Genomic DNA, 14895 nt, shown 5'->3' with positions numbered 1-14895 from the left:
GGGATTAAAGGCATGTGCCACCATCGCCCGGCTTCTGTCACTCTCTTAAATGTAGCTTTTAAATGTCAGAGCTCGATATAGTCCCCTCATGGCGGTGGTAGGGACGTGGGCCCGGTGCAGCGGTGACTGAGCTGCCAGCCTGGTGGTCATGCCACGTGCCCCCACCCCTGGGCTCTTCACCCTGATGCTGCACCGGTGCTGAGCCTTCCCGGGTCGGGACCATGGTGAAGTATTTCCTCGGCCAGAGCAAGGTCCACAGTTTCTGGGACCAAGTGTTCGCTGCCTTCGGCAACGGTACCCGAATCCCTACAGCAAACATGTCTTAACCTAAGACATCCTGCACCGCACCGGGAGGTGACCCCTGACCAGAAGCTTCTGTCCTGGAGACTCCTGACCAAGACCAACAGGATGCCATGTTGGGCAGAGCGACTGTTTCCTGCCAACCTCGCCCACTCGGTGTACATCCTGGAGGAGTCGATTGTGGACCCACAGAACCAGACCGTGACCACTTTCACCTGGAACATCAACCACGCCCGGCTGATGGTGGTGGAGGAACGATGTGTTTACTGTGTGAACTCTGACAACAGAAGCTGGACCGAAATCGTCGGGAAGCCTGGGTCTCCTCTAGCTTATTTGGCGTCTCTAGAGCTGTCCAGAAATTTGGTCTTGCCCGGTTCAAAAGCAATGTGACCAAGACAAAGAAGGGCTTTGAGTACAACTTGGCCAAGCTACAAGGTGAAGCCTCTTCCAAAACACTTGTTGAGACAGCCAGATAGGCCAAAGAAAAGGCAAAGGAGACAGCGCTGGCAGCTACAGAGAAGGTCAGGGACCTGGCCAACAAGGCCAGCAGCAGCAGCAGCAGCAGCAGCTTGGGAACCCCCCCCATTGTACTTGATTATTAAAAATCCAGCCCTCTCTGCTGTCTGGTGGTGGTGGGTCAGGTCCGCATCTGCAGTATGCCTGCTCAGTAGCTACTGAGCCCAGCTTTCTTTTACCCCATTGGGCAGAAAGATGCAGTGACTTGCCCAGAGTCACAAGCAGTGGGAAGGTGAAGAGGTCATACGTGACAGCCTGTATGCTCCTCGAGGGCAGGCCTCCTTGTTTTATTCTCTGATGTGTCCCCAGTACCCTGAACAATATTTAGCACATAACAGGCACTCAATAAACACTTAATTTGACTGCCCCCCCAAAAGATAAATAAATCTCAGAGCTCTGTGAATCCCAGATGTGGAGCCATATCTATAAGTGGAAATCAAGACTGGCCATCATCAAGAGCACATGTATGAGACCATCACAATGGAACCAACATTTTGTGTACTAATTTAAAAAATATCATTATTAAAGAATTAATCATTACAACACACAGGCCAGTTGCTTAGAGCCTGTGATGAGCAGCATGTCACAAGCAGAGGACAGGCAGCGGAGGCAGCTCTCCTTGTGATTTGAAGGAAATGGAAGAGAGAACCCCAGATCCTAAAATCCCTTTAAGAACACACCCCTAAAGCCTAGACTTCCTTCCATTGAGCTATACCTGGTAAAATCCCACCACCCCACAATAGTCTCATGAGCTAGACCCTTTTCCTGGTGTTAGGAGACTATTTGCCACAGGTGCTCTCTGCTTAGCAGGTGCTACTACTTGGCCCCGACCTTCATGGCAAAAAACTTCAACAACAGAAGTTACTTTTCACAACCAAGTGGAAGACTGAGTGAAGGAGCTGACAGAGAAGGAATTCCTCAACTTCTTTCCATGACTTGCAGAAGACTTACTTCTTGTCTCTTGTCTTCTGTATGGAAGCTGTCTCTGGGGGTCTGTGACCTCCCTCTCTTGTGAGACTCTCAGGGGGATTGGATTAGGCACAGCCCAGTAGCCCCATTTCCAATGAATTATTTCATTAGAGGTGCTGTCTCTACAGTGACCCAAAGGCTGTGGTCTTTGGAGTTTGGCACATAAAGCTCAGGGAGATACACTTTAGTACTGAGGACAGGAGATCCTATGAAATAGTTATTCTTGGACAATTTCCCCCCCTAAACTCTCACATCTGAAAGGAAACCTCTAAGAGGCTTGTGTTCTGAGCCACCTTCACAATTCAGGAGATGAAACCTTTGTCCAAAGGACACTGGTCTACGTCAGTCAGCACCTTGACCTCCTGGGAGAAGACAGCCATCCCCGTAGAGACATTACACATTATCAGGGCTCTAGCAAGTCCTCTTGTCTGCATCTCTGATCTCACCATTACCCTGTCCTTAGCCAGTGTGTATGTCCCCACACTTCTATATGCTTTACTGAGTCACTAGCTCATATGTTCCAACTCCATGTTCAAGCTACTGAACCAAAACACAGCGATATCTGTTTATCTATCTTTACCTATACATCTTTATCTATACATAACCTATCTATGTGTCTGCCCCCACAAGCCCACGTATGTGTAAATGTAGGATGTATTTTGTGGCCCTTGTCACAATGATGGAGAACATATGAAAGGGAATGTCTTCTGGCTTTATTCTGAGGCCCTTGGAGGCCATAGGTGCCTGGAGTGAGTGTTGAAAGGATGGGGGAAATCACACAGCAGGGACTGGTTGTTGTCTCCAAGATCATCCCAGCCCCTTCCCTGACCTTGCAATCCCTGGCCCTGCAGGTCTTTAGTGGGAATCTTCTACAAGTGCTGAAGGATGACAGTGTGGCCCCTAAACAACATCCTGTTGGCAAAGATGTATGACCTTGGGTGTTAGGATAGAGGTAGGCTGGAGCTTGAGTGGACCCTAGATGCAAAACTGACTAGCTTACAGGCCGGAAAGTGAGGAGGGGGCTGGAGTTGGGCATCAAAACAAAGCGGTAGACCATCTGCACATCCTCTTGCTCTCGTGTCTCCACCTTGAAGGATTTCAGCACCTGGAACACAAGGGAGGATCTCCATCTGACCCATCTCCTGTTAAACTGCTCAGTGCTGCCACCATGCTGCTAAGACGACCTCCTGTGGGGCCCCGAGAGCCTAGCCCTGCTCTAGAGACTATACCCACCCACGAAGCCACCATTAAGGCCCTATCTGGTCTCTGTTTGGCCACACTGCTTTGCTCATCCCATCCTGCTGCACTTTATTTTTGAGGCCCTTCCATCTCTGGGTGCCTGTTCTGGTGAGCAGGACACCCCAGGCTGACATAAACTCTGCAGGTCTGTCTTAGTTGCCCACCTCTACCCATCCAGTCCACACCCTATCCCACTGCTCTCTTCCAGAGCTGCTCACATGGTGCAGCAGGAGAAGCATCTCCACCTGTGCCAAGCGCTTCCCCAGGCACTGGCGTAGCCCAAAGCCGAAGGCCAGGTGCTGGAAACTCCTTTTCCTCTCCAGCCAGCGCTGGGGCGTGTAGCGCTCCGGCCTTGGAAATACTGCAGGGTTTCGGCCCATGGAGTAGACACTCATGTGGAGGACCGTCTGTGGGCAAATGCCAAGGGCAAGGTGAGCTGCCTCTTTGAGGTGATGCAGAACAGGGCAATTGGTGGGTATATGAGGGTACTCACCCCAGCAGGGACATGGTAGTTCTGAAGAACTAAGTCTGAGCATATAATTCTCTCCAAAAAGGCAGCAACAGGATAGAGCCTGGAGGTGGGCAAGAACAGAAGTGTCCCTAGCTATGTTCCTTTTTCCCTCAGGTCTCCCAAGGGCGTGGTTCCTAGGTATGATCACCTCAGCCAACCTCCAGAGGAACAATAGCGTCTAGCCATAGGGAGAAGAGCAGACATGGCTTTCCTCAGCCCCAGAAAAGAGAGGAACAGAACAGCAGGGAAAGGGTACCCAGCACCCACCTCAAGGTCTCTTTAATGGCAGCCTGCAACAGGGGCAGATCTGTTAGAGCTCTCTGAGGATTTGCTGCAATTCTGGCCTCAGCTGCCAGGCTCTCTTGCCGAAGTGCCTGCTGAACATCTGGGTTTCGAGCCAGCTCAAAGCAGGTCATTACCAACGGCACTGATGTCTGCAGGAGCCATAGAGCAATCTTAGACACCAAGCTTGACCCTCCCAATGGCATCCCAATAATAAAGATTCCCATCCCTGGGAAAAGTGTATAGCCAAGTGGGACCCTGAGAGCTCTAACCTTCTCCTCAAAGGTTCCCTTTACCTTCATGCCCTACATCATGAGGGAAAATCCATGACACCTCACTCTTGGCCAACACCTCAGCATCTCCAGAGTTGGGTACTCACAACCTGATCTGGTGTCCATTTAGATGGACTGTGTGTCACTAAAGGAAACTGGGCAACCCACATCTACCTTCCCAATCACCTGATCTGCATAGGCTGTCCACATGCCCCTCCCCATTGTCCTTATTGTCCAACCCTCTAATGGGTCAGCTCTTTAACATTAACTCCTCCTGACTGGTGTGAGCCATGAGCCTCTTGATCCAAAATCCCTCTTTCAGTGCTGTAGTCCATAAAAGCCGTCTCTTAGGTGTCTCCCTGAAGTCACTAGTTGGCTTCCATGTTCCACATTGGCCATATCAAGCTGGTTTTATGCTGACTTAATGGTCCTTTCTTTTCTTTTCTGTTTTTTTTTTTTTTTTTTTTTTTGGGCAGGTTTCGAGACAGGGTTTCTCTGTGACTTTGGAGGCTGTCCTGGAACTAGCTCTTGTAGACCAGGCTGGTCTCGAACTCACAGAGATCTTCCTGCCTCTACCTCTAGAGTGCTGGGATTAAAGGCGTGAGCCACCAAAGCCCAGCTCATTGGGCTTTTCTAATGGGGACCAGATCCTTGTTGGCCTGATCTGGCCCTGTGTCCCCTGCTTGGGTACCTTGCTGCTTCCCCAAGCCTTGGCATGTGTGCATACAACTCTGGCTTTTCAGACCCCCTTTGATGGGCTCTCTGATCTCTGTCTGCACCTTTTCTGCAGCTCTGGCTTCTCATTCCCATAAGCCCTGTGCTGATCCTCATTCCCTCCCAAATACTGTTGCCTGGTGTGAGCATTGGGAACTCTGTTCTTGGTCTTTCTGCACTAGAACGTGCGGCCTCTGATCCTAATCAAGATGCCTAGGCCAGAGCAGTTGCTTGGAAAAGGGTCATTTGACAGCCAGGAAATTTGTACCTGGACCCACATTTCCAATGAGACTGCACTACAATCTTTTTTTCCCTTGTGCATCAGTAAGCAACTTTGGTGTTTGTTGCTTCCTCAGCCTTGTTTTTCTTGCATCTGTCTCAAGTTACCACTGACAAGGGTGCCTGCTCCACAGTCCAGCAAGAGGACTCTGTGCCGCTCACTAACCTCCTATGCCCAGAGCATGCTCATGCCTTGTAGTGAGGGGTAGACTGCTGCTGTGTGGTTTTCTAACCTGACTTGTGCCTGGACTTGGAAGTGTAGGCCCTGTCTACAAACTCTTCAGCTGCCATCCCCTTTCCTTTTCTCAGACATTTCACTGGCTTCTCAGAGAATGGCTATGATGACCCAGGTGAGCAGGGAACTGTGCTTTGGGGGGACGCCAGGGGCTGTCAGGGTGGCAGTTATGGTCCTTGGGGTCCTGACCGTGTCCACACTTCCAGCAGTGAGTTCCAGAGAATTGGCCTGGATGGCATCCATTGGCAGAGCACCCTCTGCTATCAGCTCTGATATGACACTCCAGAACTTTGGGCGACCCCTCTTCATCTCTTGATACACATCACTGACATATTTTGTGACTGTAGAAGAAGAGTAAATATGGAGTCATTATGCTTGGTGAGGCCTCTCCTACATCGTCCTAGCTTGTCATGTCCCTAGCACCCCAGTCTTCCTGCTTGAGTGCCACCAATGCTGGCTCACACAATCCTGAACTCACTGTGGAATCACAAGAGAAGGGCCTTGGCAGCCACATCTCTTTGACGGAAATGAATGTGGACGGGACTCATGTGACCATTGTCCCCTGCCCCATGGTGCTTGCCAGGATAGCAGCCCTCACCATACTCAGAGATGATATCCCAGGACTCAAAGTTCTCTTTCCACACCAGGGGGGTTGTCAAGCGAGTCAGTATACTGGGCAAAAACATGAGCTGTGGGGTGGTCTTCATTATGGAATGCAAGGCATGGATGAACTTCAGGCTGCCAGGGTTCAGGTCATAGCCAAGGAGGCCCAGCCGCTTCCCAAAAAGAACAAAATGGCTGGCTGCAGAGAGAATATTATCACTGAACATATAACACAGGAACATAGGCAGTTCCTGGTCTCAATGCTGTCCCCCTTTTCTATTTCTTGGCCTATGCCTTTCCGGTCCCCCTCAAGCTGGAACCTTCCCAGGCCACACACCTTCTATGGTATAGTTGAACACACAGGATTGAAAGTCCATTGACAAGCTCCCATGGGCATTCACCAGCACCTTCTTCTTCAGGGCCTCCAAGAAGTCCCGTGCTACCATGTCCACCATGGGGACAAACTTCTGAACAGCCTTTGGTGACAGCACATATGGGTTGAGCCTCAGTCGGTTTAAGCGCCATTCAGGCCCATTTCTGCAGGGTACAGAACAGAGCTACAGACACCTCCCCTTATAGGCCTGGCCCAGGCCTGTGCCCATCTTTCGGCCCCTCAAAGAAATTGGGCAAAGATGTGTAGGCTCAGAAGCAGACTCTGCTGGTCCTGTCCCCACTTCTTTCTATAAACACAGCATGCATGTGTGGGACAGAGCTCACTAAGTCTAAGGTGGACTTGGTGCATCCACAGCCATGGGTCAAGCTCTGCCCACCTGGCCTATGCCCACCTCCCCACAGAGGAGAATCCCCAGCTGAGCTCATCAAGCCTGTCAGTGCTGTACAATGTGTGGTCACTGAGTCACCAGCACCTGCCTGTCTCAGCGAAGGGATCTCGTCCTCCCTAGGGCAGGAGCCACAGCAGAGGACATCTTACAACATGTACAGACCACAGCCCAGGGCACAGGGCTCCCAGGGAGACTCTCCAGTGATTGACAGCAGGAGTCAGCATGCACGACCACAGCCCAGGGCACAGGACTCCCAGGGAGACTCTCCAGTGATTGACAGCAGGAGTCAACATGCACAGACCACAGCCGGGGGCACAGGGCTCCCATGGAGATTCTCCAGTGATTGACAGCAGGAGTTCAAACACACACACACACACACACACACACACACACACACACACACACAGAGAGAGAGAGAGAGAGAGAGAGAGAGAGAGAGAGAGAGAGAGAGAGAGAGAGACAGAGACAGAGAGACAGAGAGGGAGGGAGGGAGAGAGAGAGAGAGAGAGAGAGAGAGAGAGAGAGAGAGAGAGAGAGAGAGAGAGAATTACATTAGTCTGTCCTTCAGTGTGCTAAAACCTGCAACAATTGGCAGTGGCCACAAGCACATGTATATACACACATGTACTCACACAGGACCTCAAAAACTTGCGTGACACCTATGTCCCTATGTGCATAAACCTAAGAGAACAGCCCTACACACACAGGGAAATACACATTCCTTCAGAGAGTAAAGTCCTGTATCTGGACACTTCACATAGTCACACTTTCAAATGAATAGTAACAAGTTAAATACCACAAATATTCACACACAAGACATACGAACATGCACGTACACATACATGGCTCTGCCCCCGCCTGTTGGGCATTTCCTTGCTTCCAGATGGTTCAGTCAAGATTTGAAGGAACTCATTTCTCTAAATCACTACTAAGAAAATACTGTCTTATGTGCTCTCAGGTATTTGTCCACAACCTGACTTCCTATTTCCTGCCACTAGTAATAAGCCCTTTGCTGCTCATAAAGCCTAAGCCGCCAGGAGCCCCCAATTGCATCTCCATTTGTGCACCCAGCTGCAGCAGGCCACTCACCCCTCTGTCACCACACCATTCAATGTTTTTGGTGTGCCAATAAGAGCCACCACCTTCCTCCTCTCCACCCCCTCATCCCAGGACTGTCTATGGCACATCTCTGTGAGTGAAGGTGCTCCTAGGGAAACGAGACTGCCTCGTGAGACATCAGGCTGTGGCAGAAGATGCCTATGGCCCTGAGCCAATGGATCTGCCCACCCTAACCTTCTTGGAGTGTGCTATATGCTATTGCAAAGAGAGCCATACTCGGGGAAGACATGCTCAGAGCAAGCATTGGATGGAGAAGCCTAGTTTTTCTTACGTCTATTTGACCATCTCCCTCCTCCCCAGACCCACAAACACCATCACGTGGTACCAATCAATGCTTGGCTTGGCAGTGATGGGTCTTCACAATAACCCTAGCCAGTTCACCACCCTGTGTTCATGACTATAGTCTCAGCTCCCTCCTCATTCCCAATGGCAACTCACAGCAAGAACACTCCACGTCCCAGGCCACGGTGTTCTCTGTGGGCTATCCAAGGTTCTAAGGGCATGCGGCAGGGCTGTGTATTGTCTACCTGGAATATCTTCTCAGCATCCTGTGGCAACATCACAGACACAATCTGTGTGCTTCCTATGCTGTACCTATGGGGTGAAGAACAGAGCCCTCCTGTGGATGGAATGCCCTCCACCTGAGCACCCTGCAAACAGCCCTGTCTGTGTGTTCTCTCCTCTCACCCCATCCTCTCCTAGCCCTTGCTCTCCCTCCTGGAGGGCTCTCCCACTGTCTGCCTGACTCCTCTCCACTTCAGCCCTCCTGGCACTCTGTCCTCTCAGTGATGAGCTGTGCCTTTCTCTGTCCATGTGGAGAACCATGGTCTCCACGAGTCAGGCTCATAACCTCCTGTGTTCCCTCCCTGTCTTCCTAAGGAGGGAGCGCCTGGTGCCTCCTGGGGAGTGCAGCAGCACCTCATCCCTGAAGAGGATCAGCAACATGGGGCCAGGAAGCTCTGTCCATGCTCAGCTACATGTCCAGAAGACCCTTACCTGAAAATGGGCCCCAGTTCCTGGAAGGCCTGATGCATCTCCAGGTGCAGGTTCTCCTGGCCCTGCTCCCTCAGGATCTGTATCATCTTCAGCCACCTGTTTCTGGAGTACTGTGGTATGGATTCAAAGGGCCCCAGTGTGTTGGGGGGCAGTGCTGCTGTTGTGCCCAGTGACCTCGTCTTGTGCAGGCACTGCCAGGGTCTTGCCAGCCACACATCTGTCTTTGCCCTGAGTGCCATTGCAATTCCTTCCTGCTCTGTCCAGGTCACAGGCTTTTATCTTGTCTTGAGGACAGGAACTGCTGACTGATGGTGTCAATGCTGGATATGTCCTTGTACTTGTCCTAGAATTCATTCAGAGCTCATGGCGCTGCTGGAGGTAGAGGAAGGAGATGGCCTTCTGCATGGACCTGTCTCTGCAATACCTACTGCAGTGTGGAAATTGAGGTCAAGTGCAGAGTCTACATGGACACCTGCAGAATTTCTTCTGGAGGGCACAGCCCTCTTTCTCTTCCCAGGTTGACAGCTGTCAGAGGGACATTCTGCCTTGCTGTGGAGCCTTGAATGCATGACCCTACCTTGTTGATCTGCCAGATAAGGAGGATGAGTTTTACTCAATATCCTGAGTCACATTTAAGTGTATGCTCTTAAAATTTCCCCTTTCTCGTCAAATTGAGAACTAACAATTAAGTATATTTTTCATATAGTAGGGGGATGGCTTAGTAGGTCAAACATGAGAACCTGAGTAGAGACGCCTCAGAACCATGTAAAAGCTAGGCCAATTAGTGGGAAAGTAAAACCTAGCATTCAGGACACTGAAGCAGGCAGATGTCAGAGCTTGCTAAACAGATATTCTATATACAAATTTCAGCATTCTAGGTTTAGTACAAGACCCTGTGTACACACATACACACACACACACACACACACACACACACACACACACTCAGCCAGATGTCTCTCCCCCAGATGTATGTGCATATTTGCATATGTGTATACATGTATACATGTGTGTACATATATGTATAGATATGTATATATATATATGTTTATATATATATATACATACACATTTCTCATGCAGAAGAGGATTTTTAATCCTTTTACCTTTTGTAAAAAAATAAAGACCAAAATATAAACAAAAAGAAACAATGGAGGAGTAGAATCTCATCAGGGAAGCTATCCTGGGAGCTGTTGAGTCACACAATTTAATTTTTCTTAGTGTATTCATCTTCTATTGGACTGCACATGCCACCAGTCATTGGAGCCATGGGTCTGGCTGAAGGCCTCTGGCTTCTGCTACACGACTGTTGATGGGGTCTCACTGGGATTGCTCTTTAATATCCTGTTATTGTCCTGTGTCATGGAGTTCCTGCTGTTTGGGAGCTCTAGGTTCATCCCCTACACATGCACCAACAGTTCAAAGTTGAGGAGGACGGTGAGGTGGGCTACCTCATAACCCTGTTTCAGGGCCTGGATGGTGGTGCCAGTTTTCTCTCTTCCTCACTACAAAGCAAGCTCTCCAGCACTGCCTTGGTTAGCTCACCAAATTCAACCTGAATTAAGGAGTGGGGCCAGTTCTCCTCCTCTCAGGCCCTCATATCCGGCTCACCCACACTCCCACCAGCAAGGCCAGCTCTACTATTTCACCCAGGTAAGGTACGGGGTCCTCTCTCCCAATTGTTGTAGGGGACCCTTGGGGGAAGGGAAGGGGATCAGCTCACCTGCTCTCACACCCCCAGGGCTGGCTCACCTGTATCCACAAAAACAGGGTCAGTTCTAGTGTTCTTCTCAGGAAGGGTGTAAAGACTCAGTTCTTCCGTGCTGAGCTGGTGATGGGTAGGGCTAATTCTCTCACTCTAGTGACTTCAGGGCCAGCTTTCTCACCTGCAGATAGCAAGGGATGCAGGGGAGAGAGCATATTTCCCTCACCCAAGCCACAGTATGGCAGATGAGGGTGGGGTGTGGTCATTTCCCCTATCTCATGCCCTTTGGGCCTACTCACCTGAGTCCCTGGACAATGGAGTCTGCTCCAGTGTGCTGCCCAGACAGGGTGCAGAGCCCAGACTCTTGTGTGCTACACCCTGTGAGGACCAGAGCTGGTTCTCCCACTCGAAGGGCCAGGTCTTTTACCTGCTGCAGGTGTTAATGGGTGGGGGTTGTGTGCACAGAGGAAGATTTTTAAAAATGACTAACAGACTAAATAACACACTTATGGTTTGCATGAGAAAGTCCCCCATAGGCTTATGTGTCTGGACATTTAGCCCCAAGATGGTATGTTAGGAGAGACTACACAATGTTTGACTAGAGGGGCTTATCTAAAGAAAATGGACCTCTGTGGTGGGTGTAGGGTCTCTCACTTGGCCCCACTCTTCTTGTATCTGCTCTGTGTTTCCTGTTTGGACATCTGTAAGGAAATGAAGTGCTAGTCTCCTGCCTCCCGATTTACAGCTGCTTGCTGCCAAGCTCCACTAGATCTCAGGTGCTATACTTGTCTTGCTCCCAGAAATCAAGCTATGCCCCTGCAGCAGACAGGTCCCTGCTGTAAAGCAGAGAGATCCATAGAGGATGGAAGCAAGCCCAGCCCCTCCCCCCCAGAGCTGCCAGATGAATTTGTGATCATTGCCAGCATCTGGGTTCTTGGCACTGAGTTCACAAGTGGAATTTCCCGTTCCCTGTCTGAAAAGCTTTGGAAGTCAGATAGTCCCTTTGTTCAGGGGACATCTCTGAAGGCTCTCTTTCTCCTTTAGACCTGCCTTCACCCTGGCCTGTCTGGATGTCTCCCCTGTCTCTGTTATTCACCTACCTTAAGCTTCTGATGGAACCCGTCTCCAGGTTTCTGAAGGGAAGCCTGCATTTCCCTTTTGGTTCCGGTCATGTGAGCTCTCACCTTCTGGCCTGATCTTCTAACCCTTCCCTGATTAATCCCCCACCTCAACACCCAATCTTAACCATTGTGGTACCCAAGTTCTCTTTACAATAAAAGAAATGGATCCTTATGGTCTGCTTTCAAGGTGAAGTATGTTTAGAGTCCATCAGGGGATCACAAATAATTGGGAGGCACTAAGTTCCTGTCTTTCTCTAGCTAGAAGCTGGAGCCTGCTTGTGTAGTTGCTCTGGGTTCACTGCAGGATTGAAGATTATCAGACAGTCTGCTGCATGACTGAATGCATGTGTCCTCAAAGGAGAGAGAGGAGAATCTTGAGCCCCATGAAGACAGGGACTTTGGGAAGGAGTCTGTTCTAGTATAGGAAGATGGTAACTCTGGAGGACCAGCCTGAGCGGGGAAAAGATGGCAGGAAAACATTTTAGTTTAGGGACCACAGGAAGCCCATTTCCTCCCCCACCATTTCACATTCTCTCTACCCTGAATCTCACTTCTGCAAAATCTTAAAATAAATTCTATCTCATGTTCTCTCCTTATGAGCAGTGAGGTCTAGGCTTGTGTGGCTCTAGAGGACAGCAAGGATTTCTTTTTGGCTGGGTTTCTGTTCCCCTGCTCCTGCAGCTGTTTAGTCCCATATAAAACACACAGAGGCTTATATTAATTATAAACTGTTTGGCAGATGGCTTATGTCTCTTAATGCTAACTCTTTCTTAATTATTAGCCTATTTATATTAATCTGTATGTCTCCATGAGCTCCTGATTTAGCCCATGATGCCAGGACCTCTTGCTTTACCAGCAGCTAAATGGTATCTCCCTGGTGGCTCATGTCTCTTTCCTCTTCTAAGTATTTTCCTAGTCTAGGAAACCTGACTATACTTCCTTCTAGGCTACATCCTGCCTGCCCATGGGCTGAAACAGCTTTATTCATCAACCAGTAAGTGAAGCATATATTCTCAACATACAGAAGGACATCCCCCACAAGGTTTAGAGACTATTTGTGATAGTCTGGGAAGCATCTGACTGCATTCTAACCATGCCTTAAAATTTTGAGTACAGCCAAATCAAGTATAATTGACTAAGTTTTCTGCTGAAACAATTTCAATATAGCACAACATTGATGTTGTGCCTGTTTGCTCACTCTTCTTAGATTTACTGCAAGGAAAGCAGAAAGAAGTGAAAACTTGTAAGGTTTGGTTAAGAAAGCGGCATAAATGCAGCTAATGTGGTAAAGAGAAGAGTCAAATTCAGTTGTATGACATTAGAGAGATTGACAATAAGGAAAACCCTTTCCCTTGCACCTGAATAAGAGGAAAGGCATCTAGAAACTAAGAACCCAAGCTTGGGGAGCTTAAACATCCAGTCTTTCTTGAGACTAAGGGCAGAATTCATCTGATTAGGACAACTTGTATTCTAGGGAAATGTTTCCCCAGTTTCATACAGTGAGGTGTTCAGAGACCACTGTGGATCACCGTGGCTGTGGTAGAAGGAGCCCTTGGATATACCTTCTGCTGGCAGCAGAACTCTGGCATCATCCACATGATGATGATTTTGGAGAGATGCAGGGTGTAGCAGTGAGGGCATGAAAGAGGCTTTTCCTTGAGTATCCAGAAAGCTGCTGAGGATGGGCAACATGAAACTCTTGAATGGGCTGTTCAGGAAGCAGTGAGGAGGAACCCTAATCTGCAATGGAAACCTCAGGATAGTGGAGATGCTGGAAATGTGGGTGTCTGCCAAGGAGAACTACAGGTGATGAGTAGAACTTGTCTGATAGAGATATCATCAAGCAATCAACAACACTAGAGAAGTAGCGTTTACCAAGCAAACCGAACCCTGATGATGCCATCTTGATCTCCAGATGACAACCAAACATGGAACTTAACCATTTGATGTTTGCCTCTCTGAGGCCAGGCTTGCTTTGGTCTCACCATCATTCACTGTGTCTCTGTGATGTTAGCCTCAATTGTCAACTTGACAATACCTAGGATCATTGAGAAGAGGGTCTCAGTGAGGGAATGTCTACATCTGGTCGTCCTGTGGACATGTCTGTGATTGAATAGGTCTTGATTAAGCTCATTGATATGGGAAGATCCAGGCCACTGTGGGCAGTGCCATTCCCTAGTTAGGGAGCCAAAACTATCTACAAGTGAAAAATCAAGCTGAGAGAAAGCATGTGAACATTGAAGACAAGATTCTGCTCTTGATTGTGGATATGATGTGCCTAGCCATTTAAACTTCCTGACTTGTTGTCCTCTTAATGATAGGCTGTCACTTGGGATTGTAAGCCAAGCAAACCCTTGGTCTCCTAAGTTGAAGTTGCTGGGCTTTTTTTTTTAAATCACAGCAACAGAGATGAAACTAGACAGCCCCTCTAACTCCCTTTCAGAGTAGACACAGTTGCTCAGCTTCTTTGTAGATGGGAAACACATGACTTGGTGCTTTATTTTTATAAGGACTCACAGTTAAGAGATGGCCTTGGGTCCTAAAAGAGACGTTAGAAATTGGAACAGTACTGAAACTGCTAAGACATGAGGACTTTTAATGTGAACTGCCAAAAATTTGTAATATTAGGTAACTATGGGCTCATTGGGGTCAGGGACAGCTTGCTATGGTTTGTCTGAGAAATGTCCTCAAGAGGCACATGTATTTGAGTACTTGGTCATCAGATGATGGCTATTAATTTTCTTGTGTGTGCACCACCCCATACCACAAACTGTTTCTTCGGGGTACACAACTTTTCTCTGCCCTACACTTTACCTTCACCCCGGGAGTGTAGGAATGACCTGGCTGATGTTACTGCTTGGATCATGGGTGAGGTGTGAAGTCATAGGCTGTGATGGACAGATGATATTAAAGGATCAAGATATAGTAAGCAAGGAATATGAAAAATGAAAAGGGAAAGGAACAGACTTGAAATATGGGACACCATGAAAAGACCAAACTTCCAAATTATAGGAATAAAGAGGGAGAAGAATCCCAAGTCAAAGGCATAGGCAGGTCTTCAACATAATCATAGAAAAAATTCCCAAACAGAGGAAAGACACACATACAGATAACAAGAAGCACCAAGAAACCCACTAGACAAGACCTGAAAAGAAAACCATATCATAGTTCAAACATGAAGTGTGTAGATCATAGGAGTATTGAAAGCTGAAAGCACAAGTCACATACAAAGGAAAACCCTTCAAATAACAG

The 14895-nt window shown here is 48.6% G+C and overlaps 1 protein-coding gene and 1 pseudogene across 6 annotated transcripts; one reads left to right on the top strand and one right to left on the bottom strand.

Moving 5' to 3' along the window:
- The first annotated feature begins 221 nt into the window (after positions 1–221).
- LOC100772219 lies at positions 222–816 on the top strand (annotated as a pseudogene).
- Positions 817–2476: 1660 nt separating this feature from the next.
- On the bottom strand, positions 2477–13237 carry LOC100771648 (cytochrome P450 11B1, mitochondrial). 6 transcript variants are annotated; one of them, XM_035440671.1, is made up of 11 exons: positions 10822–13214; positions 10570–10703; positions 8818–9403; positions 8260–8415; positions 6258–6457; positions 5916–6119; positions 5507–5658; positions 3803–3969; positions 3518–3596; positions 3243–3431; positions 2477–2890 (listed from the first exon to the last, which is right to left on the bottom strand). In XM_035440671.1, the coding sequence occupies exons 3-11, from the start codon at positions 9054–9056 to the stop codon at positions 2777–2779; spliced, it is 1500 nt and encodes a 499-aa protein (XP_035296562.1). In that variant the 5' UTR covers positions 9057–9403; positions 10570–10703; positions 10822–13214; the 3' UTR covers positions 2477–2776. The 6 variants fall into 6 exon arrangements, with proteins under 6 accessions (XP_035296562.1, XP_027259617.1, XP_027259618.1 ...); XM_027403816.2 differs by having other exon boundaries at positions 8818–9244; XM_027403817.2 differs by having other exon boundaries at positions 8818–9189.
- Positions 13238–14895: the final 1658 nt, after the last annotated feature.

Source organism: Cricetulus griseus, chromosome 2, assembly GCF_003668045.3.
Source record: "Cricetulus griseus strain 17A/GY chromosome 2, alternate assembly CriGri-PICRH-1.0, whole genome shotgun sequence".
In the NCBI taxonomy this organism is placed as follows: domain Eukaryota; kingdom Metazoa; phylum Chordata; class Mammalia; order Rodentia; family Cricetidae; genus Cricetulus; species Cricetulus griseus.
The sequence above is the reverse complement of the archived record's forward strand: the minus strand, read 5'-3'. Positions and strand labels throughout refer to the sequence as shown.

What these genes read in the sequence shown, in the direction of transcription:
- LOC100771648 (XM_035440671.1), bottom strand. Translation starts at nt 9,056, where the DNA reads ATGGCACTCAGGGCAAAGACAGATGTGTGGCTGGCAAGACCCTGGCAG. An exon ending in GTTCAACTATACCATAGAAG is followed by an intron (nt 6,120 to 6,257) that starts GTGTGTGGCCTG and finishes TTCTCTCTGCAG; the next exon opens with CCAGCCATTTTGTTCTTTTT. An exon ending in ACTACCATGTCCCTGCTGGG is followed by an intron (nt 3,432 to 3,517) that starts GTGAGTACCCTC and finishes ATTTGCCCACAG; the next exon opens with ACGGTCCTCCACATGAGTGT.